This window comes from Mesoplodon mirus, assembly GCF_964341445.2.
Source record: "Mesoplodon mirus genome assembly, chromosome: 18".
NCBI classification, from domain to species: Eukaryota; Metazoa; Chordata; class Mammalia; order Artiodactyla; family Ziphiidae; genus Mesoplodon; species Mesoplodon mirus.
Genome location: NC_138994.1, coordinates 63,076,084 through 63,102,511, shown reverse-complemented (window position 1 = coordinate 63,102,511; position 26,428 = coordinate 63,076,084). Strand labels below are relative to the sequence as shown.

The window sequence follows — 26,428 nt, the reverse complement described above, 5'->3', positions numbered from 1 at the left end:
ATTTTGACAAGGTGTATTTTTTAAGAACTGTGGCTATTCCATTTATGTGGTTGTGTTCATTAACATAAGACTGTTCACAGTATTCTCTTACTATCCTTTTACTATTCATAGATTCTGAGGTGTTAATCTCTTTTCATTCTTGGTAGTTATGATTTGTGTTCTCTTTTTCCTGATCAGTGTAGCTAGGAGTTTGTCAATTTTGTTGATCTTTTCAAAAAGCCAGTTTTATATTTGTTAGTCTTCTCAATTGTCTGTTTTCTATATCATTGATTTCTATTTTTATTTTTAATATTTACTTTGGGTTTACTTTCCTCTTCTTTTTCTAGTTTCGTATGGTAAAACCTCAGGTCATTGATTTTAGATCTTACTTCTTTTCTAATATTAGCATTTAAAGCTACACATTTCATTCTAACACTGCTTTAGCTGCATCCCACAAACTGTGATGTTGTATTTTCATTGTCAAAGTATTTTCTAATTTTCTTTGTGATTTTGTCTTCGATTCACAAATTATTTAGAAGTATGTCACTTTATTTCCAGATATTTGAGGTTCTCCTAATTACTCTGTTACTGATTTCTAATTTAATCCTGTTATATTCAGAGAGTACACTTTGTATGACTTCAGTTCTTTTAAATGTATTGAGACTTGTATTATGGCCCAATGAATGACCTATCCTGGTAAATGTACCATATGCACTTGAGAACAATGCATATTCTGAAGTTGTTGGATGCTCAGTGTACTGTAAATGCCAATTAGATCAAGGTGTTTATGTTGTTCAGATCTTCTATGTCTTTACTGATATTTTATCTAGTTATTCTATCAATTGCTTAGACAGAAGTGTTAAAATATCCTAGTACATTGAGGAATTGTGTTTCCCCCTTTAATTTCTGTCAATTTTTGCTTCATGTATTTTGAAGCTCCATTACTACAAAAAAACACATTTACAGTTGATACACCTCCCTGATGAACTGTTCATCATTATGAAGTGGCCCTCTTTATAACACTCTTTGTCTTAAAGTCTATTTTTTCTGATATTAAAAATAACCATACCAGCCTTCTCATTCTTCCTGTTTGCATGTTGTATCTTTTTCTATCCACTTACTTTCAACCTACATGTGTCCTGTAGCCAGCCTATAGTAGGAGTTTGCCCTTTTATCTACTCTAGCAATCTCTGTCTTTGAGATTTTAAGACCATTTACATATAATAGTTGTATTGGCTAAATTTGGGTCAACCATTTTATTATTTGTTTTCTCTGTCTTCCTTATTTTTAATTCCTTGCTTCCTCCTTTCCTGCCTTTTTTTGGATTATTTCTATACCAATTTTGGTGATTACCTTAGAAGCTACAGTATGTCTCCTTGTTTCCTGCTGCCTGAAGACCACCCTGTACAATTTCCTTTACTGTTTATCTGCTGTGGCACATGCTCTCTATTTTGTGTTTATCTGAAAATGTCTTCATTTTTGCCATCATTATTGAGGGATCTTTTGGCTGGGTAGAGATTTCCAGGACTGCAGATTTCTTTTAATATATTAAAAATATGATTCTACTCCTTTCTGGCTTCCACTGTTGCTTTTCAGAAATAAACTGTTAGTTTAACTCAGAGGTTGGTAAATTATGACCTTTGGGTCAAATTGGGCCCAGCAACTGTTTTTGTAAATAGTTTTACTGAAGCACAGCCACAACCATTCATTTATGTATTATCTATGACTGCTTTTGTGCTACAATGGCAGAATTGATTGGTTAAACAGAGATCATATGGTACTGGCATAATGACAGAAAAATAGACCAGTGGACTGGAATAAAGAAACCAGAAATAAACCCTCACATATATGGTCAGATGACTTTCAACAAGGATGCCAAGGCCGCTCAATGGGGAAAGGTCTCTTCAACAAATGGTGCTAGGAAAACTGGATGTCCACATGCAAAAGAATAAAGTTGGACCCTTATCTTACACTGTCTATAAATATTAACTCAAAATGGACTAAAGACCTAAATATAAGACCTAAAACTATAAAACTCCTGGAAGAAAACATAGTGGAAAAACTTCATGACACTGGACTTGGCAATGCTTTCTTGGATACAACACCAAAAGCCCAGGCAACAAAAGGAAAGGTAGACAAATGGGACTACATAAAACTTAAAACTTCTGTGCATCAAAGGACACAGTCAACAGAAGGACTGTGAGTAGAATATTAGCTAAATTAATGTGATCTTGAACAAGTTACTTATCCTCTCCAAGATTAAGTTTCCCGATCTTTAAGACGATAATACCAGTTTCATCAAGTTTACTGTATGTCATAAAAGTGAGTGTGTAGTAAATATTCATCACTGTCCTTTTCTAAATTGCCTTCAAAGTCTATGCCATTGCTTTGAACATCTTCAGTGGTAAGAAATCTTTATCTTTGACCGTATATTGGATCATATACTCAACTAAAAGCAACTGTGCAAGCTAAGTTTAACAAATAAGATGAGTGATCAAGATAGCTTTTAGTCTAAAAGGCATTTTGCAGAAAGAACCCAATGAGTCTAAACAACATCTCGATCACATTACTATTAGTTTACTTTTTGGAGAAATTCTCACAGAAGTTCCCAAGATTTTTCCCATTTTTATAGGTTAAAATGATTGCTTAATCTGATTTATTAATTCACTGAATTGCATGCCTCTGACATGCATATAATTTGAGAATATTCAAGTTGTCCACTGAAGACTCTGATGACTTGGTTTTCGATCATACAAGAAACATGTTTTCTTGGATGTCACCATTTTCGTAAAAAAATGATTCTTTCCAATTTCCCTAGAAAGGGTAGCAGCAACTGTACTACAATCACTCGGGTTCCTACATACCACAAGAAAAATCCCACGGATACAGAGTCATACTTTAGAGTATCTTTATAATATACTCAGGATAATGTCTTTAATGTCCATCTAATTTTTTCCTGCCACAATTTAAGCACATTCCCTCTTGTACTACACTCTGCTAATAAGAGAACAAGTACTTGTACTTCCGTAATTACAAAGTCTTTGGCATCTGAAGCAGTTATTGAATCACCCTTCATCCTTGCATTCTCCAAGTTAAATAATCCAAATTCCTTTGCTTTTACTTACCATGTTCTCTTTTCAAAAGCTCATATTCTTACATGCAATACTGGAATATAACTTTTACATACTTTAAAAGGATGATTAAGAAAAAATAAAGAGTTAAAATTGCAGTTGTATGAAACAGCAATGTGATTAGTATATTACAATTTTGAATAATAAATGAAGACCAGAAAAATTATCACTCATATATTAATTCTACACTATGATTCTACTGCTAGCATTCTAGAGCACAATAATCCTTACCAGGGGACTCTCCTTGCTGTGAGTTGCTTCTTTGCTCTCTGTATCCGGCTGGAGTGGATAAACCTGTGTCTTTACTAGGCTTGCTAGCAGGCCCCATTTCTGAAATAAGGAATTCCATCTGTTCTGAAGGCACGATATTCTCAGGTGTTTTGATCTGGCATTTTATACTGGCATCCACCTAAAATATTAAACCCACTCATTATTCCAAATTTTCCCCAAATATCTACTAAAAGTTAAGATATTTTATCAGAGGAGTTCTACTATAGAAACATGATCCAACAAATAAGACTGTAAGGCTTTTCATCCTTAAGAATGATACCACCCGGGCTTCCCTGGTGGTGCAGTGGTTGAGAGTCCGCCTGCCAATGCAGGGGACATGGGTTCGTGCCCTGGTCCAGGAGGACCCCACATGCTGCGGAGCGGCTGGGCCCGTGAGCCATGGCTGCTGAGCCTGCGCGTCCGGAGCCTGTGCTCCGCAACGGGAGAGGCCACAGCAGTGAGAGGGCCGCATACTGCAAAAAAAAAAAAAAAAAAAAAAAAAAAAAAGACCAGATTTTGTTAAGCTAATCTGAATATTCGGTAGTAAGATGTATATTTCCCCATATGCAAACTACTGAAATGTCTATGGAGCTAAAATATTTACTTATGATCAGGGGAAGATTCACCGTGAAGTTTCATATTTTTTGGTAAAATTCACATCACACAAATTCACAATTGGTTAATACCACTATCTTTTCCCACTCTAACATCCCTTCCATCAGATTGCCTGCCCCTCTTGGTGATACTGGAATGGCCATAGGCATGATCCTGCTGGATGATGTCAGAGGGGTTGTAAACACTTTATTCTATTAATTTTGTATTCTTTGGCTTAATGAGGACCTCAAATTTGTATAAGCTTCACTCCCTATAAAATCTAGATCTGCTCTGCTTATGACATATGAATTTCTCTCTTGGAGTTCCTATGTTTTCTTTGGAATATCAAATCCCTTTGTCCAGCTGACCAACTTCTCAAATACTCTATTTGTTTATGAACTTATTTTAAAATAAAACAATATAATGAAGTAGAGCTAGGAGTTCAAAATATAGCTTTCAGGGCTTCCCTGGTGGTGCAGTGGTTGAGAGTCCGCCTGCCGATGCAGGGGACACGGGTTCGTGCCCCGGTCCGGGAAGGTCCCACATGCCGCGGAGCGGCTAGGCCCGTGAGCCATGGGTGCTGAGCCTGCGCATCCGGAGCCTGTGCTCTGCAACGGGAGAGGCCACAACTGTGAGAGGCCCGCGTACAGAAAAAAAAAAAAAAAATATATATATATATATATATATATATATATATATAGCTTTCAAAAGCTGTGATATCCATTTTTTAAAAAAAAAATAACTGTGTGAATGCAATTTTAAGGTACGAAATCTAATCTTTTGGATGTGACTATGAAGGAATAAAGGCAAATTTCATGTTCTTTTCACAGGCATATTTGAAACATAATGGGACTATCTTTGGTCTACTGAATTTATAATATTAATACATAGTATACTGGGTCTCAACAGTTGGGCTCAAGAAGGACAATGAGTTGATAAAAACCATAAGATAGGGCTTCCCTGATGGTGCACTGGTTAAGAATCCGCCTGCCAATGCAGGGGACCGGGTACGAGCCCTGGTCCAGGAAGATTCCACAGGCCGCGGAGCAACGAAGCCCGTGCACCACAACTACTGAAGCCCGCACACCTAGAGCCCGTGCTCCACAACAAGAGAAGCCACCGCAGTGAGAAGCCCGCGCACCGCAAGAAAGAGTAGCCCCTGCTCGCCACAACTAGAGAAAGCCCGCGCGCAGCAACGAAGACCCAACACAGCCAAAAATAAATTAAATAAATAAATAAACCCCCAAAACCCATAAGATATTTGGATCTAAAGTTAGAGATAGGGGCTTTCCTGGTGGCGCAGTGGTTGAGAGTCCGCCTGCCGATGCAGGGGACATGGGTTCGTGCCCTGGTCCGGGAGGATCCCACATGCCGTGGAGCGGCTGGGCCCGTGAGCCATGGCCGCTGAGCCTGCGCGTCCGGAGCCTGTGCTCCGCAACGGGAGAGGCCACGGCGGTGAGAGGCCCGCGTACCGCAAAAATAAAATAAAATAAAGTTAGAGCTAGAAAAGAATGCAATTTAAAAACTGCCATAAATTCCCTGGTGGTCCATTGGTTAGGACTCTGCTCTCTCACTGCCGAGGGCCTGGGTTGAATCCCTGGTCGGGAAACTGAAATCCCACAAAACGTGCGGTGCGGCCAAAACCCGCCCCCCACAACACACACATACACGCAAACTGCCAAAAAGTTATCTTGGGAATCTCTACCAATGAAGACATTTTCAGTTCCATTAAAGAAAAAAAATCCAAAATGAAATAAATACGTATCAGGCTAAGATCAAGAAAAAATTAAGTAGGAAAAAAATACTTAATCACGAAAATGATTTTAATTTGGATGTACTTTTATTTTTTAGAATCAAAGTTTATCCCTTTCCCCGTCATAAGCTAGCAGAAATAAAGGAATTAGTCTCTACCTTCAGAATATACCTCTCAAACTAGAGTCAGAATTCTGCTTTAGGAATGAGAATATTAGCAGGGAAATTCAAACACAGTATGCTGTCAAGTCAAAGTAGAATTCTATAGGGACTTCCCTAGTGGTCCAGTGGTAAAGAATCCACCTTACAATGCAGGGAATGCGAGTTCAATCCCCGGTCAGGGAACTAAGATCCCACATGCCATGGGGCAACTAAACCCTCACGCCACAACTACTGAGCCCACGCGCCTCAACGAGAGAGCCGGCGTGCCACAAACTACAAAGCCCACACGCCTTGGAGCCTGCACACCACAACTAGAGAGAGAAAACCTGCACGCCACAACGGAAGATCCCCCATGCCTCAACGAAAGATCCCACATGCCTCAACAAAGATCCCGCCTGCTGCAACTAAGAGCCGACACAGCCAAAAATAAATTAAGTAAATAAATAAATCTTTTTTAAAAATTTAGAATTCAATGATGCTGTAAGAAAGAATGAAAACACACCTCCAATCATCTCCTTACCTCCATGCTACAAATGGCCAGGAAAGTCCTGATATTATCTATGAGATAAACCGTCCCTTCTGAGGAGTGGAATTTAATCAGCCAGGCACACCTAGTCCATCCAAACTAAGTGAGGAAGCAAAACTCAAGGGATGCTTTTTTTTTTTTTTTTTTTTGCGGTACGCGGGCCTCTCACTGTTGTGGCCTCTCCCGTTGCGGAGCACAGGCTCCGGACGCACAGGCTCAGCGGCCATGGCTTACGGGCCTAGCCGCTCCGCGGCATGTGGGATCTTCCTGGACCGGGGCACGAACCCGTGTCCCCTGCATCGGCAGGCGGACTCTCAACCACTGCACCACCAGGGAAGCCCAAGGGATGCTTTTAACATGAAAATAAGTCATACCACAATGCTCATTTAGACTGCCTCTCTAGAGGCTGACTTCAGACCACAACGTAGTGAGAGGATGCCTGAGGGTTAAGGTTACTTCTTTCTGAATCTTTTGTGCATAACCACTGGGACACGATCCTTCTGGAGAGCATAATGAACTGGTATTAAACCCAAATAAAACCTGGACAAAGTCTCCACTAGAACAGTCTTCAGCAAGAAGTCTTCAGCAAGAAGAACTCCTTCAGCAAGGAGTGGAAGTACCACTCCTAGGTACCTTTGCGCTCTATTAGGATTTTTTCTTTGCCTCTTACCTGGTGTGTGCTGAACGGTAGCCCTTCCTGCACAAATGCTACTGAAGACGGAGACGGATTATGACTTAGCTGCTCCTTCAGTTTGACATGAGCTTGCTGGTTGGCTGCAGACTCCTGCATTGTAGTATCTTCAACAGGCTGAGCTGTGTGGATGGTATAGATGTACTCAGGTGACTGTGGTAGAGAGCCGGTAATTGCTTGTTCTGTTCCAACCACAAAAGACGTAATATCTGAGCCTACAGCAGTAAGTGGCTCCAGCTGGCTGGCTTGACTTGTGGGAGATGGATGGCTGTTGTGTGAATTAGCTAGGATATGTTGGCCTCTGTTACACGGAGATGTTGAGCACTGATTCTCAACAGGCTCCACCTTTACCGTCTCCAATTTAGGGGAGGAATGCGACTCATCTACTATCTGAAACACAGCCTCTAGGTTTACTTCTGTCTTTTTATTTTCGTCAGTAGCACTGAAAGGCCAATTAGAAGGCAGAAATTCAACTGGATAGGAAGGCTGCACTGGAGGATTCTGGGAAAAGAGAAAATAGGACTGTTTGGGTAGAAAACCAAATATGAGATTAAGGAGGAAAGCAACAACATGTAGGCTGATGAACGCTACATATAAACAAATTAAACTTAAAGCTCACTCAGAAAACTTGAATGCCAATCAACTTTTCAGCAGTGGTAGCCTCCACTCTATTGTTAACACTTACACAGGAACTATTATATGTCAACCACTGTATCAAGTTTAATACTGGAATGGACCAATAATTCTCAGGGTTAAAGTACACAAAATCAAAAAAGCCATAGTACCCAAAAACCTATTTGTTGATAAAATGTCTATAAACCAAATTCTTCCATAAAGGTTGACAGACAAAAACATCACTTGTATCTGCAATATACTGTTTTAGAAATGTAGTAAGGAAATGTCAAACACAGGATGCTCACAAGTCCACCAATGCTTCTATAGATTCAGCGGGGGAGGTACTGATATTCTGTTCCAAATGATCTGGGAAAAAATGTATGGAATATCAAATGTCCTTTGGTCCTGAGATTATTTATTTTAATAATAAAACAATAGATTAAAATAGTTGTCACTTTTAGACTGATATCTTCAAGATGTATTCTCTTATACATAGTACTTTGCACAGAGCAGGCATTCAATAAATGTTTGCTGAATATCTCAGGTTATAAACATAAGATATGGAAGAGTTACTATTAAATAAAACATGTAGTGAGTCAATATTGCCAAACACATTGACAATGATTGCGTCAATGATTTGAAGGCCACTAATGCCAAATAATGTAAATCTAAATGGTTTAAGCGTCAAGCTACTTTACTATAGCTGATAGCCCCACTTACTGAGTTCTTACTATGTGCCAAGCACATACAAAGTGCTTTACATACATTATTTCATTTAATCCTCACAAGAGGTCTATGAAATGTGATCATCTCTATTTCCAAAAGATGGAACTGAAGTTCAGAGAAACTTCATAATTTATACAAAGTCACAAAGAAGTAACTGACAGAGTCAGGCTTCAAACCTAGGTGTGCCTGACTCCAGAGTTCTTGCTCTTAACCACTGCAATATACTGACCATTCATGCACACTCATATCTGCAGGCCAACAAAACTAACTGCATTTATTTCCAGAATGTTATCTGAAATACTTCACTTTTTTCAATTTAAAAATTTTACGTCTACTTATCTCTATTTTCCTACAGTGAACATGTATTGTCTTTGTAGTAAGCAAAGGTCTTCAAAGATGTTTTAAATGATTTATTTAAAACATAAATATAATCAAGATATAACACCAACAGAGTATCTCCAGTATGATCCAGGGGAGAGAATGCCTGGATCTACAGACAAGAGCATCTAATTTGTGAGACAGATATGTCCTTCCAGTGAAGATGAATCAGCTAGACTAACATGCTTGATGACAACTGCCATTAAAAATGTCCAGCTAGGTCCCCTTGATCTGATTCTATACTCCTCAAAAAAAGAAAAGAAAGAAAGAAAGAAAAGACAAAAAAGAAAAAAAGGAATGTTCTTTTGAGTACTGGAATGTCAATAGTAAGATATCCTCTAAAGAACAGAAGCTATCATGACTACATGACATCAAAGGAAAACAAGTCCAATCTTTAAGCAACTATAGCATAAAAATACAAACATGGGATTTAATCTCATCCTCGAAGTAGTAGTCTACAACATTTAAATCAAAGCAATTGCTTCCTAACAAATACGAGAAAAAATTGAAGTGCAGTGTTTACAACATAGGGGCTTTCTCATTTTTGACATCATTTTCCTTTCTCCTTTAAGAAAAAAGTAATTGTACCATCTTGGAAGGATCTGTCATTTGGTGATGTATATACTTTTAGAGTTTATCTGGTATTCATTTTACCATGGTATTCAATTTTACCATTGCTGACAGCTGAACAACATTGTTCCAACTAACTGTCAGCAATGATGAAAACGTTCTCTATCTGTACTATAAAATCTGGTAACCACTAGCCAGATGAAACTATTAAGCACCTGAAGTGTGGCTAGTGTGACTGAGGAATGATTTTTTTTTAACATCTTTATTGGAGTATAATTGGTTACAGTGGTGTGTTAGTTCCTGCTTCATAACAAAGTGAATCAGCTATACATATACATATATCCCCATATCTCTTCCCTCTTGCGTCTCCCTCCCTCCCACCCTCCCTACTGAGGAATGATTTTTAAATTTTATTTAACTTTAATTCATTTACATTTAAATAGCTACATGTGGCTAGTGCCTAAGAGTAGGCCAAGAAGATAGTGTAGGCCTAGAAGAATCCTCAGACATCATTTACATACACTCTTTTTTTTTTTTAAGAATTGAGAAAAACTAAGGCCACAATCCACAGCTTACCTGTGGCTACTCATTAAGATAAAATTACACTTTGGAACTCTGCAAGGCCAATCGTACTGTACCTGACGCAGGGTATGTCCACTGTTGCCAGCATCTTACCTGGAAGTAGTTGCAGTGTGCATAGGAAGGGGCAGTGGGAGACACACAGCTACTGAGCGCATCCAGGTGGGTAGGAGAGCAGCACTGCAGCACAGCTGGAACAGATCCAAGCACAGAAGAGCCGTCAACCCAGATAAACCTCTACAGCATTCAAGGCACTCCTCTCTTTCAACTTGCAACAAAAAACTCCAGAAGTTTTCCTTTGTGGGTGCACTAAAGTATAGTTAGGCCGACTAGGTGCCCTTATTTGTTGAAAACAAATGGTAATAAGGCAATTTTAAAAGTCATTTAAAAGGGTCATGTCTACTTTTATAAATGATTTCTTTAGCACCTAAACATTTTGTTGCCCTTCTAACCAAACATTTATGCTTACTGAAAGTAGTAATTTCCTTTTATTGAAAATATCAGAACATATTCAGAATTCTAAAATAATTATTTCAATCATTTTAATAGTAACAAACATTTGGAGCAAGGTTTTTCAGGATAAAATAAGTATAAGTACTCTCCAAACACTCCTACTGTTATACAATGCATCCAGTGGAATCTATGAAAAAAAAAATGTTTTAACAATTTAGACAAGTGGTTAGGAATTCAGATTCTAGAGCCAGACTGCCTGGCTTTGTAGCCCAGCTCCAAAATTTTAATAACTGTATAAACTTGAGCAACATTAATCCCTTTGGGCCTTAGTTTCTGCATTCTGTTAGAATAGGGATAATAGTAGTACCTACCTAACATGTTTGTTGTGAGGAGTGAATGAGTTAATAGGCACAAAGCACTGAGGACAGTATTGGCATACAGCAGGCCATCAATCAACAAATAGCTAACAATGCTATTATGTTAGCTAAGGAAATACATTTTCCAAACTTTCTCTTTATAGTTAGGATACCACGAAAAGACTGAACTCTTTCTACTGGTAGAGTCATACTTACGAATGTAGCCTTAACAATAGGTTGAGTCTCCTCTTTTCCAGAGGGAGACCCTCCAGAATGACTGAGAATCAGTTATAACATCACGTCTTTGGATTGAACAGAGGCTGACGTTGGTTGACCACCTACCCTATTCCAGGCACAGTCCTAGGCCCTTCACATATATGGTCTCATTTAATCCCAACAACAACTGAATGAGGCATTAACGTTACTTTACAAACATAAGGAAACTAAAGCTCAGGGATGTTTAAAAACGTGCCGAAGGTCACAACGCCGAGAGTGACAGAGGCGCACTCCGAAGCACATGCTCCTTAATACATCACACTACTTCCCTGATCTGTTCCTCTTCCTAAATGTCGTCTTTTAATTTTACTAGAACTCCACTTGCTGAATATTTTCAAGGTATCTTTTTTATAAGGTGGCAACTTTCTCTTCTTTGGTCCATGTTTTTCATATTTTGACTGTGCTAATAAAGTTACTAAATAATCTTATTCAGTAACCTTTGAAGTAAAGTAGCCAAAGACTTTAAAAATTCATTAAAATGCTTCCCTATTTCGTCATTACTGACTGCTGAAGTTTTAATTGTCAGAAGTTCATAAAGGTATACAAGAAATAAATATTTTTTTTTATTATTATTATTTTTTTTTGCGGTACGCAGGCCTCTCACTGCTGTGGCCTCTCCCGTTGTGGAGCACAGGCTCCGGACGCGCAGGCTCGGCGGCCATGGCTCACAGGCCCAGCCGCTCTGCGGCATGTGGGATCTGCCCGGACCGGGGCATGAACCCGTGTCCCCTGCATCGGCAGGCGGACTCTCAACCACTGCGCCACCAGGGAAGCCCTAATTATTTTATTTTATCACGTGCATTTTAAGGCATTACATTTTGCACACAGAAGTACAAAATTAAAATAATGGATAGAATTCTAGTTCAAGTACAAACATAAGGGTTGATGTTTTCTGAATTACATAAGTTTAACAAGTCCAGTGGTTAAAAAAGCCAGATATTACTAGAATGGTCACATAAAATTCAAGCTGTCATTTCCAATATCCCTGGAGATTATTCAAATACACAATTAAAATATTTTGGATTTGAATTTGGTTTCCCAGAATATTTAAAGGCACAAATATCCTGGGACATAAGTTAAATCCAAAAAGCAAAACAGCAAGGAGGGGTCTGCAGGGTTCGCCAAAACTGAAAAAAACTGGGATCTTTAGTTTTAACAGCTAAGGAAAACTTAGCCCCCTAGTGGCAGTAAAGGACTCAGTCAGGGGCTGCAGGTTTTCACCCATCAGGGCACCATAAAAGTGTTTTGTTACAAATAAATCAGTGAAAGGTATTAGCTTTATTTTTCTGATATTGCTATGATCTGACTCCATGGTTTACACATTTTGAATAGTTGTTAAAGTGTACTTTAAAATAAATTTCTTGGAGAAATAGAATATATAACAGAGAATATATTAATAGATAGTTGATAGCTGATTTGGTATCTAAGGAAACAGCAAAATAGTGAATATCCTTTAAAGTGCCCAGTTACAAATGGAAAGTAGAAAGGTACCTGCATGAAAAAAGGGAGGACTTGAACAGATAATCCAACAAGATTCCTCAATGGCTATTTCCTTACCAGTGCACTGCTACTTCGTATAATCAACAAAACAGAACAAAACAAAGTATTAATAAGTTTACTGAATATGAAAACCTAGCTACAAAACTGCAACTGTGTGCTTAATACATGACAAATTCATTTAGCGTGTATTATGAAAGCACTGTGAAAGCACTAACATTTATAAAACTGAGTTTATGTCCTAAGACACGTTCATCTGCATAAAGATCTTCCAGTATTTTCCTGAAGGCAGTGTTCACTTAAGGCATTAAATTGCATATAGAATAAAAAACTGGAAATAATGAACAATTTTATTCCATATATAAATATCAGAGTTGATGACATTTAAAAAACAATTCTAGGGCTTCCCTGGTGGCGCAGTGGTTGAGAGTCTGCCTGTCGATGCAGGGGACACGGGTTCGTGCCCCGGTCCGGGAAGATCCCACATGCCGCGGAGCGGCTGGGCCCCGTGAGCCATGGCCGCTGAGCCTGTGCGTCCGGAGCCTGTGCTCCACAACGGGAGAGGCCACAACAGTGAGAGGCCCGCGTACCGCAAAAAAAAAAAACAATTCTAGTAATAAAATAAAGCCAGGATTACTAAAAATTTATCTAAGGGTAAAAATTTTCATGTCCACTATAGGTTAGGAAAAGAGGTTCATATACTTTATCCTATGGAGGTAATTCAAATCTATAATTAAAATGTTTTGGACGTGAATCTATTCTCGAATAGTACAGTGTCAACAGTAAGGAGATACCCAATATAAATACTCAAAAGGAAAAACATCCTAATAAATAGTAAATTTAATTTCAAGATAAGTTACTACAGCAACTAGAACCCCAACATCTCCTCATCTACAGTGAGGTAAAGATATGGTTTTCTAGGGACTTCCCTGGTGGTGCAGTGGTTAAGAATCTGCCTGCCAATGCAGGGGACACGGGTTCGAGCCCTGGTCCAGGGAGATCCCACATACCGCAGAGCGACTGAGCCTGTGCGCCACAACTACTGAGCCTGCGCTCTAGAGCCCGCGAGCCACAACTGCTCAGCCCGTGTGACAAAGCTACTGAAGCCCACACGCCTAGAGCCCCGTGCTCCACAACAAGAGAAGCCCGCGCACTGCAACAAAGAGTAGCCCCCACTCACCACTAGAGAACGTCCGCGTACCACAACCACGACCCAACACAGCCAAATTAATTTATTAATTTAATTTAATTTAATTTTAAAAGAAATGTTGTTCCAGCCTATACCCAAAAGAAGTGAAAGCAGAACAGATTATTGTACAACCAAGTTCACAGAGCATTATTCACAGTAGCCAAAGGTGGAAGCAACCCAGTGTCTATCAACAGGTGAACGGATAAACAAAATGTGGTCCATACATATGGAAATTTATAGAAAATTATTCAGCATTAAAAAGGAAGGAGGGGGCTTCCCTGGTGGCGCAGTGGTTGAGAGTCCGCCTGCCGATGCAGGGGACACGGGTTCGTGCCCCTATCCCGGAAGATCCCACATGCCGCGCAGCGGCTGGGCCTGCGAGCCATGGCCGCGGAGCCTGTGTGTCCGGAGCCTGTGCTCCGCAACGGGAGAGGCCACAGCAGTGAGAGGCCCGCGTACAGCAAAAAAAAAAAAAAAAAAAAAAAAAAAGGAAGGAGGGACTTCCCTGCTGTCACAGTGGTTAAGAATCCACCTGCCAATGCAGGGGACAGGGGTTTGTGCCCTGGTCCAGGAAGATCCCACATACCACACAGCAACTAAGCCCGTGAGCCATAACTACTGAGCCTGCGCTCTAGAGCCCGCAAGCCACAACTACCAAGCCCGCATGCCACAACTACTGAAGTCCACGTGCCTGGAGCCTGTGCTCCGCAACAAAGAGTAGCCCCTGCTCACCGCAACCAGAGAAAGCCCACACACAGCAACGAAGAACCAATGCAGCAGGGAGGGAGATGCAAGAGGGAAGAGATATGGGGACATATGTATATGTATAGCTGATTCACTTTGTTATTCAGCAGAAACTAACACACCATCGTAAAGCAATTATACTCCAATAAAGATGTAAAAAAAAAGAAGAACCAATGTAGCCAAAAATAAATAAATTTATAAAAAATAAAAAGGAAGGAAACGTTGACTCATGCCACAGTATCAATGACTCTTGAAATAAGTGAAATAAGCCAATCACAAAAGGACAAATATATGTTTGCTCTTATACCAAGTCCCTAGAGTTATCAGATTCTTCAAGACAGAAAGTAGAATGGTGGCTGCCAAAAGACGGTGAGAGGGGAATGTGAAGTTAGTGTTTAATGGGTACAGATTTCAGCTGGGGAAGATGAAAAAGTTCTGGAAACGGATGGTGGTCATGCTAGTACAATAATGGGCACGTATTTCATGCCACAGAGCTGCACACTTAAAAATGGAGAAATTGGTAAATTCTATGTTACATACATGTTACCTCAATAAAGAGAAAGGAAAATATAATTGCGCTTTTGCTTAGTTTCTTCTGGCAGCGGAAGAAAACCTCCTGGTGCATCTATGCCAAGTCCCTCTTTCCGTAGGAACAAAATCAGCCCTTTTCAGAGAAATTGACAATACAGGCTACCGGAGCATCAGAAAGCTCCTATAACTTGAGATTCCATACTTGTTTATGTACATTATGTAGGATTAGAAGCCTAAAGACCAAATCTTTAAAATTTAATGTACTTTAAAACAGTAATAAGCAGCCTTCTTTGCCCAAGAGTCAATTCAGAAAAACTTTTAAATAATGATACAAACTATGTTTTTCAATAAACGTATGTACCTTCAGGGGAAGGTTATGTTCTTACAAATCACTTTAGTTAGCCTTTAAAGTATTAATATCTAGGCTCATTTGAAATACAGTTTTTAAAATATTATCCTTTATATGTAAATAGTGTTTTAAGTTTTATAGTCTATTCACATGCATTATTCATTTAATCCCCGACCCAAAATATTATTGCCACTTTACAGAAAGGGAAATTGAGGCTGAGTGACATGAAATAATCCACAGAATGTCACAATGTCCATCAGATGATTAACTGCAAAGCTGAGACTAGAATTATTTCATTTATTCAATAAATTATTTGCTAAGGGCCCACTATGGCCAAGCACTATGCTAGGTGCAGGGGGATACAGAAAGGAATTAGACACAGCCCCACTCCTCAGAGGCCCCAAACTGGACCCCCGACTCCAGCAGCTGGAGTATGTTCTCTCTGCTTGAGCAGGGTGAGTCAATAGCCCAGGGCCAGTCCCACTGCCACCGGCAGCACAGAAGGAGAGGTCCCCCCACCAAACTCTGTCATCTACCCTATCTGCAAGTAACTAATTCTGGGGAAGAGATATATCAGGGAAGAGTCTCTCGCAAAAGAAAAACAAAAGTCCCTCTTTGTATGACAGGCAGGTAGGCAGCAGAGCACAGTGGCCAAGATAATGAACCCCTGAGTCAGTTTGCCCGGATTTGTTCCCCAGCCCTGCCTGTGCCTGGCTGTGCTTCAGTTTCTAATCTATAAAATGAGGATAACTACATTCCCTATCTTATAAGGTTGTTGTGAGAATTAAATTAATTAATATTTGGAAAGTGCTCAGAATAGTACCTGGTCACAGTTATTGTTATACAAGTATTTGTTAATTAAAATATGAGATAAAAGGCAGCTACAAATTGCTAATCACTGCTGTGAGCTTAAAACTTAACGCGGAAAAAAAATCAGTTGATTTTGAGTCAATTCAGCATTACAACATGAATCAAAGGAAAACAATTCCTCAATACAGGGCTCTATATATAAATATGAATATATTAATATTCTTATGTATGTTCAAATATATAATATTCTTATGTATGTTCAAATATATGTTCAAAATATATATAAAGGTCTAAAATGAAGTTTTTTATAAAAAAGGGACATTAAATTATAGCAGCACACTGTGAAAATAGCATTAGAGGAAAAAAACTGAATTCAAGATAGGGTAAGACTAAAAAGAGTCAAATAGCACTGGATCTACAACATTTTGTCTTTGAAGAAGTGATAAGACTGGAAAAAATATAAATGATCTAGGCAAAGAAAACAGATGCTTCGGGACTTCCTTGGTGGTCCAGTGGTAAAGAATCCACCTTCCATACTGCGGGGCAATTAAGCCTGCATGCCACAACTAGAGAGAGAAAACCTGTATGCCACAACTAGAGAGAAGCCCGCGCGCCACAATGAAGACCCCGCGTGCCACAACAAAGACCTCGCATGCCACAACTAAGACCCTACGCAGCCCAAAAAATTAAATAAATAATTCATTAGAAAAGAAAACAGATGCTTCAAGCGAGGAATGACAAATGTAAGAAATAATTCAGGTGAGTCAATTTACGAGTCAGTCTGATAGCAGTTTTTTAGTCTCAATGTTTTGCTTTACTAGAGAAATTAATAATTTATGAAATATTACAAAATTCAAAATTTACTGGTTATAGCATTTGAAGACCAGATCCAAGTTTATTTTCAATATAACTAAGTTTTAAATAAAGTTGAGTATTGTTTTTTACTAAAATTTGATCCAAACCTCAAGTCATATAGTTCACTTTGAAAGGATACAAGTATGACCATTATTCCAAAATTAGTTACTTTATTAGGATTTGGAGAGCTGGATTTGGGAGTGATTATCATCCTGCCTCTGAAAATAGTATTTTACTTAACTCTGGGAAAGTCATTTGTAAAACCCTTCATAAACAGGTACTCACTAAATATTGGTTAAATTGCTCACTACTTTTTGCTTCCTTCACCTAAAATTTGGAGGAATTAAGTACTTGTACAGTATTTCTTTAGCACTTTCTTTTCCATAGCAGGTCTTTTGTATTTAACAATACAACTTTTTATTTTTTTTATTTATATAGTACTTCAGAACGTTCAAAGCAATTTTGCCTGCATTGTATCATGGAACTACTCTGTATATTTGAAGTCATCATGAAATCATGAGATTTCTTTTTCTCGTAACCTCAGAACCTTCATAGTCATTTCAATTATCCATTTCAAAGAAGACAAAAAATTCAGATAACCTCAGATTCTATTTCATATGCACTCTACATTATCAAAACATCAGCAGCACTTACTTGTTCTTTTAATGTGTCTCTTCCCTAGTCCTTACCTTGGACTCTTGGAGATGATTTTCAGTGTAATTATCAAATTAATAAATTTATTTATAAATTTAAATCCAAGCTAACATAAAATACTTTAAAATAACATATATCCTTAAATCACAATAATTTAACAAAGAGTATTTCCATAATGAGGAATAATATTAACTATCTGTAGTGTTTTCTAGTAAACACTATATAACTAGTTCTCATAAAACTTAGAACTAGGAGTTTCCAAGAGGATTGTTTGGAACTTGGAATACATTTTCCCGTAGAAACATAGGCTAGTCTGGCTCCTAAGCCAGACTATAACCATCTATACCTTAACAGAAGGACCAACAGTAATAGAAAACCTAACCTCTATGTCTAATAATGTCCATAGAAAAATTTCTCCAAAATTCCAAATTAGAAGGCCAAGAACATTTCTACATCTCTCTGTTGCAGTCCTTCTAAATTTCAACTCCCCAGAAGCTTTTTGAGTCTTTAGTAGTGTGAGGAGGGGGGTTTGGAGGGAGGTTCGGAAAAGAAAGAGAAACATTTATTGGTAAAAGGAGGGGAAGTAGGGGTATTGTCCAGTTGCCGGGCTACAGAACATAAAGCAAGTGTAAGAAAGGCCCAGACTGGCTCTGTGTGTGTGTGTGTGTGTGTGTGTATATATATATATCTATATATATCTATATCTATATCTATATCTATATCTATATATATATATATATATATATTCTGTGCATATATGGAAGGCAGCCAAAATTATAATTTAGATAGAAATGCCTAATTTGTTTATTAAAATATTGGATTAAACTCCTCAATAAAAATCTGATACTATTCGTTGCTATACATAAGATATACAACTTATAACATGAAATTAGTCATCTTCTGTTTTTAAAGATCACCCAGATATTTTTGTTCTTCAAAGAAGTAGCTGAAAATCTGGAAAAAAGAACTAGGCCTCAACTTTTTTTTATATAATAAGGTAAAAAAATTTTTTTTAATCTCTAATAGGTAAATGATTAGAAGTGCTGGATCATCTTATTCCATATAATTCCTTCCCCTTTTCCTTCTCAACTCCATCCTCCAAAACAGTAGCAGCTCCAAAAATCTATACAACCCAATCTAATTTAAACTCTGGTTTTATTATTTTAATATTATTAAACTTAAGTGCTTTGAGAAAATAAAGCAATCCCTTTTACTGGCCATATTTAGGTAGAACGCAATGAGCCAATAATAAAACAATATGTTGGATGCTACCAGCTAGAAAATAGTGAGTACTATTACAAATGGAACAGTTCCCAAATTTACAACTTTTAAAAGGCAACAAATTATTTACCCCCTTATCTAATTCACATGCCTTCCACTTATTTTAGCTTTTGATTTCGTCCTGCCTGGGAAAAATGGTCTAACAAAATAACTCTAGAAATTGCCTCCAGATGTACTTAATTAATATGCCTAGAGCCTTAATTCATAGGGCAAAGGATTGCCCCCCTTTCTTCTCTTCCCCGTCTTTTCTGAAAGCCTTGACCCTTGACTTGTTTCTATTGCCCCATTTCATCACTCCGGGTAAACACTACATGAAAACACACATCGCCTCTATGGTGTTTCTGCAAAACAATGAAATTGTTCTGAATTAAATGGTAATGCTATCATTTTGCAAAAATGTACCCGCCCCAAAGAAAAGACACTCCCGAGCCCCAAGAAGCTAACTAGAGGGTCACTATCTTAAGGATTCCCAGTGAGTGGCTTGACATCGACTAGCGGGACTTCCATGCCCTTGGCTGGGCTCTGGGTCAGTTGTCATTGTCAGGCTCTTCTCTCTGCTACTCCCAGGTCTTCACTGGCTGGCATTAACACTGCAGGGACTGCACTGCCAAACCACACCATCACATTTTTACTACAAGAATATAATTTAGTCTTAAGAGATGGTGAGTCGCTCTTTTCTTGAACGTCGTTACTGAGATACTAACATGATTTCGTTATGAGGTAGTCTCATCTACATAACTAAAAAATAAACAATGTAATATGTATATAAGCAGGTTTTCTAAAAAAAAAAAAAGAAACCCACAAAAAACAAAACACTACTACACCAAGAGCAGGAGTTATACCAAGGTCTGATGTACTAAGTCTTAATCTTATTACTAGGACATATTTTGAGGATACAGCAGTTTCACTAAAAACATACACCTTTACGCACGAACAGAATTTTCACAACCTTTAAGAATCAATGAAATTTTACATATTGCTAAATAATGTGTACTCATGAGAAATCTTTGACATTTCTTAAGTGCATATTCCTATTTTTGTTTAAGCATACAGAAACACATTAAAAAAATATAAATTCTCATTAAAAGTACCTTAAGAGAAGCCACTGAACTTGAATTTCTCATACCTGTTGGATAGTAGGCTTGGGAGTACTGCGCTGAGGGTGTGTAGTTACTGTATTTTGGGGAGGAGCTGACCATTGTTTGAGGACCTTGTTGAACATGTACGGATGTGGCACTGGGCTGCAGGGTATATGTAACCTCAGATGGAAACCTCTGTAGTACAGGAAATGGAACCCCTTTATCTGAAAAAGTGGGAGACGTTTCCACTTCTCCTGCTTGCATTCCAAGAGAGTTCTGCCATGTTCTAGGAGGAATCGGGGTCCGATCTAAACCTTTCAGAGGGAAGGTACTGTGGTTGTGAGATGAAGCTGATACGTAGGAGTAAGGAGACAAACTATCTCGCCGGAACGACCGGTGGAATTGTCCTACAGCCACTGGTCCTGCATAAAAGAGGAAGAGCACATTTACTAATCTTACATTACATCACCAGATGTAGTAAACCAAAAGTCACAAAATATGAGCTACTCTTCACTTGTAGGTATGTTGAGTTCTCAGCCATTTTTAACACAACAGAAATTTACTGGTAAAAACAAGTTGTTCAGAATCCAGAATATGAGATTACACATATAATGCTGAAAATATAATCAAATAACTTTTGTCTGGTTCTCAATATGACTGTCATAAGAGACAAAGTAGCCAAACTCTGACATTAAATCAAATGTAAAATGTCATCTTACCTTTCACCTCAGCAGACTGACCCAGATTTTTCCAATCTGTAAACTACTTCCTAGAAGCTTTAGAAATTCCAGTCTTTCAAATCATTTAGGAACGTTAATAACAGGCACAAAAATAAGCCCTCAACCATATACATAAAAGATGGAAGTATGGAAGAAATAAAAATTATAACACAAACCAAAAAGTAATTTAATGTTCTTTGCTCCCTTTCAATTTTCTCAAATTTTAATAACAATCTTTGCAGAAAAGTCAAGCTTGAAAACTCTGACTTGTTCATTCCTTAACTCAATCAACAATTTTCCATGGTCTTTTTCTCTTCACAGTATCTCTAGTCGCGTCACTTCCTAGATATGAATGGCTCTCAAACACTGATTTACATTTGAATCACCTGGAGAGTTTGTTAAACATCAGGCCAAGAGATTCCAATATTTGCTTTTTCTTATCTAGCAAAGTAGAAAGGAATTAAAAAGTGGAGATGAGGAAGAGAGAAAAAGGCCAATACTATGTGATGAGGAAAAGGAAAATATAAATGTTGCAAGCTGAACTTATTGTAAAGACTGTGGTTCTTGAACATATAGCTAGCCTAATTTATTCTTAGGAAGGGCTTTACGCACTAAATTATGTAGTTCACAAAGTTTTTTCAAGTTGTTTTATTAAACTAATCCATAAAACAGAGGGAAATCTAATTTATGTGCTACTCATCTGCTAAAGATGGCACTCAGGTACCTACTTTTCCAAATATTTAAACTGTAAAACCATTCTACATGTTACACTTCCTTTGTTCTAGTATTTCTATAGTGTTTAATTTCCTCTAAAGAATAAAGCATTAGGGAGCACTCTTAACCACTTCTGGTTTGCCGCTGCCTGATGCAAATTGATTTTGGCTCAAATAAACTCTTAAAATAAAATTTTAAAAGAATAAAGCATTAATGCCAAAAATAAACAAATATACGCATACATATATGTAAACAATTCTGGAACATGGAAATCAGGAGCTCTAAATCTAATGGGAAAAAAAAAAAAACCTTAGCTCAGAAGATTAAACGTATTTAAATGATACACCTCTTAAAAAATACTTTTCCTTTTTTCCTTTAAAATACAAAAATAGTTTTTATGCTACTTGACTAGCAATTCCACTTGTATACACACTTTGAACTACCACTGAGAATTCTTTGTTTTAAGACCTAAAGAAACATTCTTTCGCTCTTCACAAACAGGTGTTTCTGAGGTCCCAAACTAACCACCACCTGATTTTTTCTTGGATGCTAAACCTTCATGTTGCTAGTGTGCCATTCTTCACTCTCTTTAGGGTTAAGTTGTTGATGAATTTTCAGACTGTCAATAACTTAAGCAGATAATTAAAGAATGTTCTACCCTGATTTCTCAAATTCTGGTTTAGATCTGAATTAAAATATAATTCTGGTTTAGATCTGAATTAAAATATAATTCTACTTCTACTACGATAAATTCTGAGTGATGGCCGAATATTTATATTCTTTAGATGCTGCTAACATAAGGACACAGTTAGGATTAGAAGGACAGTCCTTTCAATTTGTTTGTTTTTTTTAAATAAAGAACTAAAACATGCTCAGCTCTTATTTATTCTTCTGTTAAGGGTTACTTCATAGGGTTCTACTCTGACCAACTTTATAGAACATCACCTACATGTCTTCAGAACATCTAAGATATATTTGGTAAAGATTAAATCCAGACTCCTGGAACTGTAAGGCAGGCTGAATTTCTGTTCTTAAATTTTCTGTTCCAAATATAAAAGTGAATCTGAGCTAATCAATCCCCAGGAAAGAATCTGCCTCCTTCCCAAAACTTGCCTCTTGAGAGCCTGTTATCCCCAGGCAAAAACAGATTATCTAGTGCTCAGACTTGCTACTTAGTTTAGAAAACTTTAACAAGTGTAAAATAAACTGCCACTAAAAACAAAATAACAATAGTGGGCGAACAAAAAAGGGAAAAACATGTGATCCTCACATTTCTTATCAAGTACGTTCTCAAAAGGTGAACAGGACAGCTGGCTCAGTGGATCTAGGTAAGACAACTAGGTCCCAAAACAGAGGATTCTACTGTAAAAGAGAAGTATTTAAACCAGAAGCTGCAGTAGAACACAGAAAACAGAAAGGAACCTGGGAAGGAGCAGTGTAGTCAGGCATATAACCAAGGCAAAAATCAAGCAGAATAAAAATTAGGTGAGGAAAAATAGAAGAGCCAAGGACTTAGAACATGGTATTAAAGCAAAATAAAGTTGGGCCGGTATTCTTGAACTTAGAATTACATTCCACCCAAACCAGTAACACAGTTCCCTAGTGAACCAAGCCTGTGGTGTAGACAATCACACTTGACACAGCTTCTGCACACACTAACAGGTAGAATGGTAAAAAACAGGAAATGCATGAAAACTACAATAATTTAGGTATATATGGATTGATGTATTATCTATACTGAAAAAGTATGAATTAAATTTATGTTTGTCAACAAATAATCTTTAAAATGCTGACCAACTGAACTGTAAGTGAAGAAAATCAGATCCTATGTAGTCCCTGTATTTCTTCAACTAAAATGAACTCTATCCTTAGAATACAACTGGGTTTAAGATAGGGGAGAGAAAAAGAAAATCGGAGAAGAGAAAAAAGTGAGCAAGAGTTGGCTTGTATGTATGTATGTTTCTTTCTTTCTTTCTTTGAAGTGGTTATCCTATTTTTCCCACGGACACATTTGCAGTCTTTTCTCCTTATGCCACCAGACACGCAATCTGAAAAACAAATATCTATGTCAGAGATTCTACCAAATGAATGCCAAGGTATTGTCTCCACTGCCTTTCCCCATTCGATTCCCCACCAAACTCAATGACCGTTATATGGAAGTAAGCGGCTTAATATTCCTTTAGAATTCCTTTAGAACATTCCTACGCCACTGCTATTTTTCCAACTGGTTAGTAGAACTCTAACCTAATCTCTTATCCTCTAAACTCCACAGATACACAACCTAATCCCTTATCTTCTAAATTCCAAACGAACATTGCTTCATTCATAACCCTGGGCCTAGGTTAAACTGAACATAGTGTTACTTTTATTCGTATATCTAAAGTTTTTCCATAACTGAGAAGTAACCCAGACACTTCTGTGGTGTGCCCCAAGGACAAAGAACAAGATAAACTCAAAGGGCCAATACCGCCACAACAAAGAGTTACAGGACTCCTATCACTCTGTCACAATGTGACCACTGCAATGTCCCAGAGCCCTCCCAAGCAGCATGCCCTGTCCCTTTCCCATCCCCTTTAAGGAAGGACATGAGCCCCATTGTTCTCCCGCTCAGCACACTGAAAGCATACGTACTCTGCCCAGTCAGCAGATGACTTGCAGGTCCCCTGGCTATAGAAACAGACAAGCAACCCATGCTCACCGTCGACTTTCCCTGGCTACCACGGAGTCAGCCAGCTGTTCTTGCAGCGACCCTCCTCTTTAATAAACTCTACCTTCCTTAACATTCCGCCTTGTGTCTGGCAAATTCTTTTCCAACCCGCGCTCGGACCACAACAACTTCTACGTTAAATCCGTGTTACCATGATGCAAATGTCTCTGCTACTCTTTAGTTGAAGGTGAAGACTGAATTCTCGTTATCATATCCTGTTGCTTTCTTGCTATGCTGCTTCGTATCACGGGCTCTTTAGACAACGAAAGGGAATACTGCCACCCTCGCCTTCCTTTATAAAATAAATCTCTATCACAGAGAGTTTTTGAACTTTGAGTAAATACAAACTTATACACAGAAAATTTCGTCAAAACTGAAAGACTGAAGGCAACAGTGAAAAATTCAAAGGCTGCAAATGTGAGCTTTCTAAAATCCTCTTTAACTAGAACTTGACAGCTGTAAAGAAAACCATTTTTGCCTTACATCTGTCTAAGCACAACACCTAAATAAGCATCAGGCCTCATCAGCTACAGTGAAAGAACCGTTTAGCCAATTCATTCTACACAGGAACAGTATCTGGTCAACAACAAAATATACTATTATATTTTTGCTTTTAAGATATATAAACAACGCCTATCGTTCTACACCTTACTCCAGAACCTACAATATGATTATTGTCAGAACACGTCTTCCATGATTTCTTAGATGTGTCACTGGGTGGAAGGTGGCATGTATCTTCAAGGACAAACTTCCACTCGAGGCACCTCGTTCACGTTCCCTTGGTTGGCATAAATGTTCTAAGTTCTCTTGGCTGTGACTGTTCCCTCCTACCTTGACCTTTGCCATATCCTCACCCGGTATAGGAACTCTGTTCTGCTTCCCATCAGAACCGAGGAGCCCCTTCTGTGTTTCTTCCAGAACCAGGGCTCCAACAAAGGCCTGCTTATTGGAGGTGTTCGCCTTGGAGGGACGGCGTCTCGAGAAGGCAAGTGGCTATCCAGGTTTGGAGCCCAAAGGGGTCCGGGGGGGCTAGAAAGCACGCCTGACGCAGAGGCCCCTGCGGTCGCTAGTGGACACAGAAGGGCCTCAGTGTTCGCGGACGGCTCAGGGCAGAGGCGGAGCCGGCGGGGAGGGGCGCCGGCCCGGGTGAGGGCGGTGGCGCGGCCGGTTCCGGGCAGGCACCGCGGGAAGCGGCTCCCGGGCGCGTTCCCAGCACAGCAGAGGAGGGGACGCCGAACTGCCCTCGGAAGTGGCGGTTGCCCCCCCCACCCCCGACAGCAGTGCGCCCGGCGCGGGGCGAGACTCACCGTGCGGCTCGGGCCGGGCCCCCGCGGGTGGCGACGGCAGCTCCTGGTGCTGCAGGGGGGAGGAGGCGGTTGAGGCCGAGGCCGAGGCCGACGTGATGAGGAACCTCTGGAAGCGGTTGGGCGGCCGGCAGGGCACCTCCAGGCCGGCCGCCAGTTTGGCCTTGTTGGCGCTGGTGAGCCTCTTGAGGTGCACGAGCAGCTGCGGCTGGTCGCGGCGGAAGTGTGGGCTGTGGAAGTGGTGGAGGGGCCCGTCGCCCGCCGGCCCGCCGCCCCGAGGCCCCGCCGCGCCCGGCCCGCCCAGTACCACCTTGCGGAAGCCGTAGAGGTTGAGCTGGCGGATGAAGCTGGTGAAGTTGGTGGTTTTGAAGAGCTCGGGCTCGGCCCCGGCGCCCCTGACAACGCCGAAGCAGCCGCCGGCCACGGGCGGGCCGAACAGCTCGGCCTCGAAGAGCGGCTGGTCGATGAGCAGCCCCTCGCCGCGGCCGTCCCAGCGGATGGAGCGGTACCGGGGGCTGTTCACCAGCCGCCACAGTTTGGCGGGGAAGTTGTTGGGGTTGATGAAGGTGGAGAGCAGCGCATCCTCCATCGCCCCGCCCAGGCCCTGGGCCGCGCCCCGCCGAGCCGGGCTCTCACACCCCGTTCTCGATCCCCCCCAACCCCGGCCTTCACTTCGCCCTGCCCCCTCCCGCCAGCGCCAGGCCAACGCCAACCCGGGGACCGTTGGCGCAGGAGTCGCCGCGGCGCCCGCCGGCGCGGCCAATGGGACCTCGAGTTCCGGCTGCGCGGCCGGATGCGCCGCGAGCGATCCGCCCCCTGAGCCCCAGCGGCCTGGCCACGTGCAGCGGCGGCGAAGTCGCGCTCTCTCGGCGTCCTAAACCCGCCGGACGGGCTGGGAACCGCCGCCCGCCAGGTAGTGTTACGTCCTGCAGAGATC

At 40.0% G+C, this 26,428-nt stretch overlaps 1 protein-coding gene across 1 annotated transcript in view; it reads right to left on the bottom strand.

The window, feature by feature from the left end:
* HSF5 (heat shock transcription factor 5) overlaps window positions 1-26,080 on the bottom strand; it is a gene marked incomplete at both ends in the record, with an annotated part of 49,965 nt that extends 23,885 nt beyond the window's left edge. The window contains 5 exons of the mRNA XM_082604593.1: window positions 3,342-3,519; window positions 7,085-7,606; window positions 10,070-10,164; window positions 20,095-20,469; window positions 25,495-26,080. Of these exons, the coding sequence (XP_082460719.1) occupies window positions 3,342-3,519; window positions 7,085-7,606; window positions 10,070-10,164; window positions 20,095-20,469; window positions 25,495-26,080 (1,756 nt within the window). The remainder of the gene's footprint in view (window positions 1-3,341; window positions 3,520-7,084; window positions 7,607-10,069; window positions 10,165-20,094; window positions 20,470-25,494) is intronic.
* Window positions 26,081-26,428: the final 348 nt, after the last annotated feature.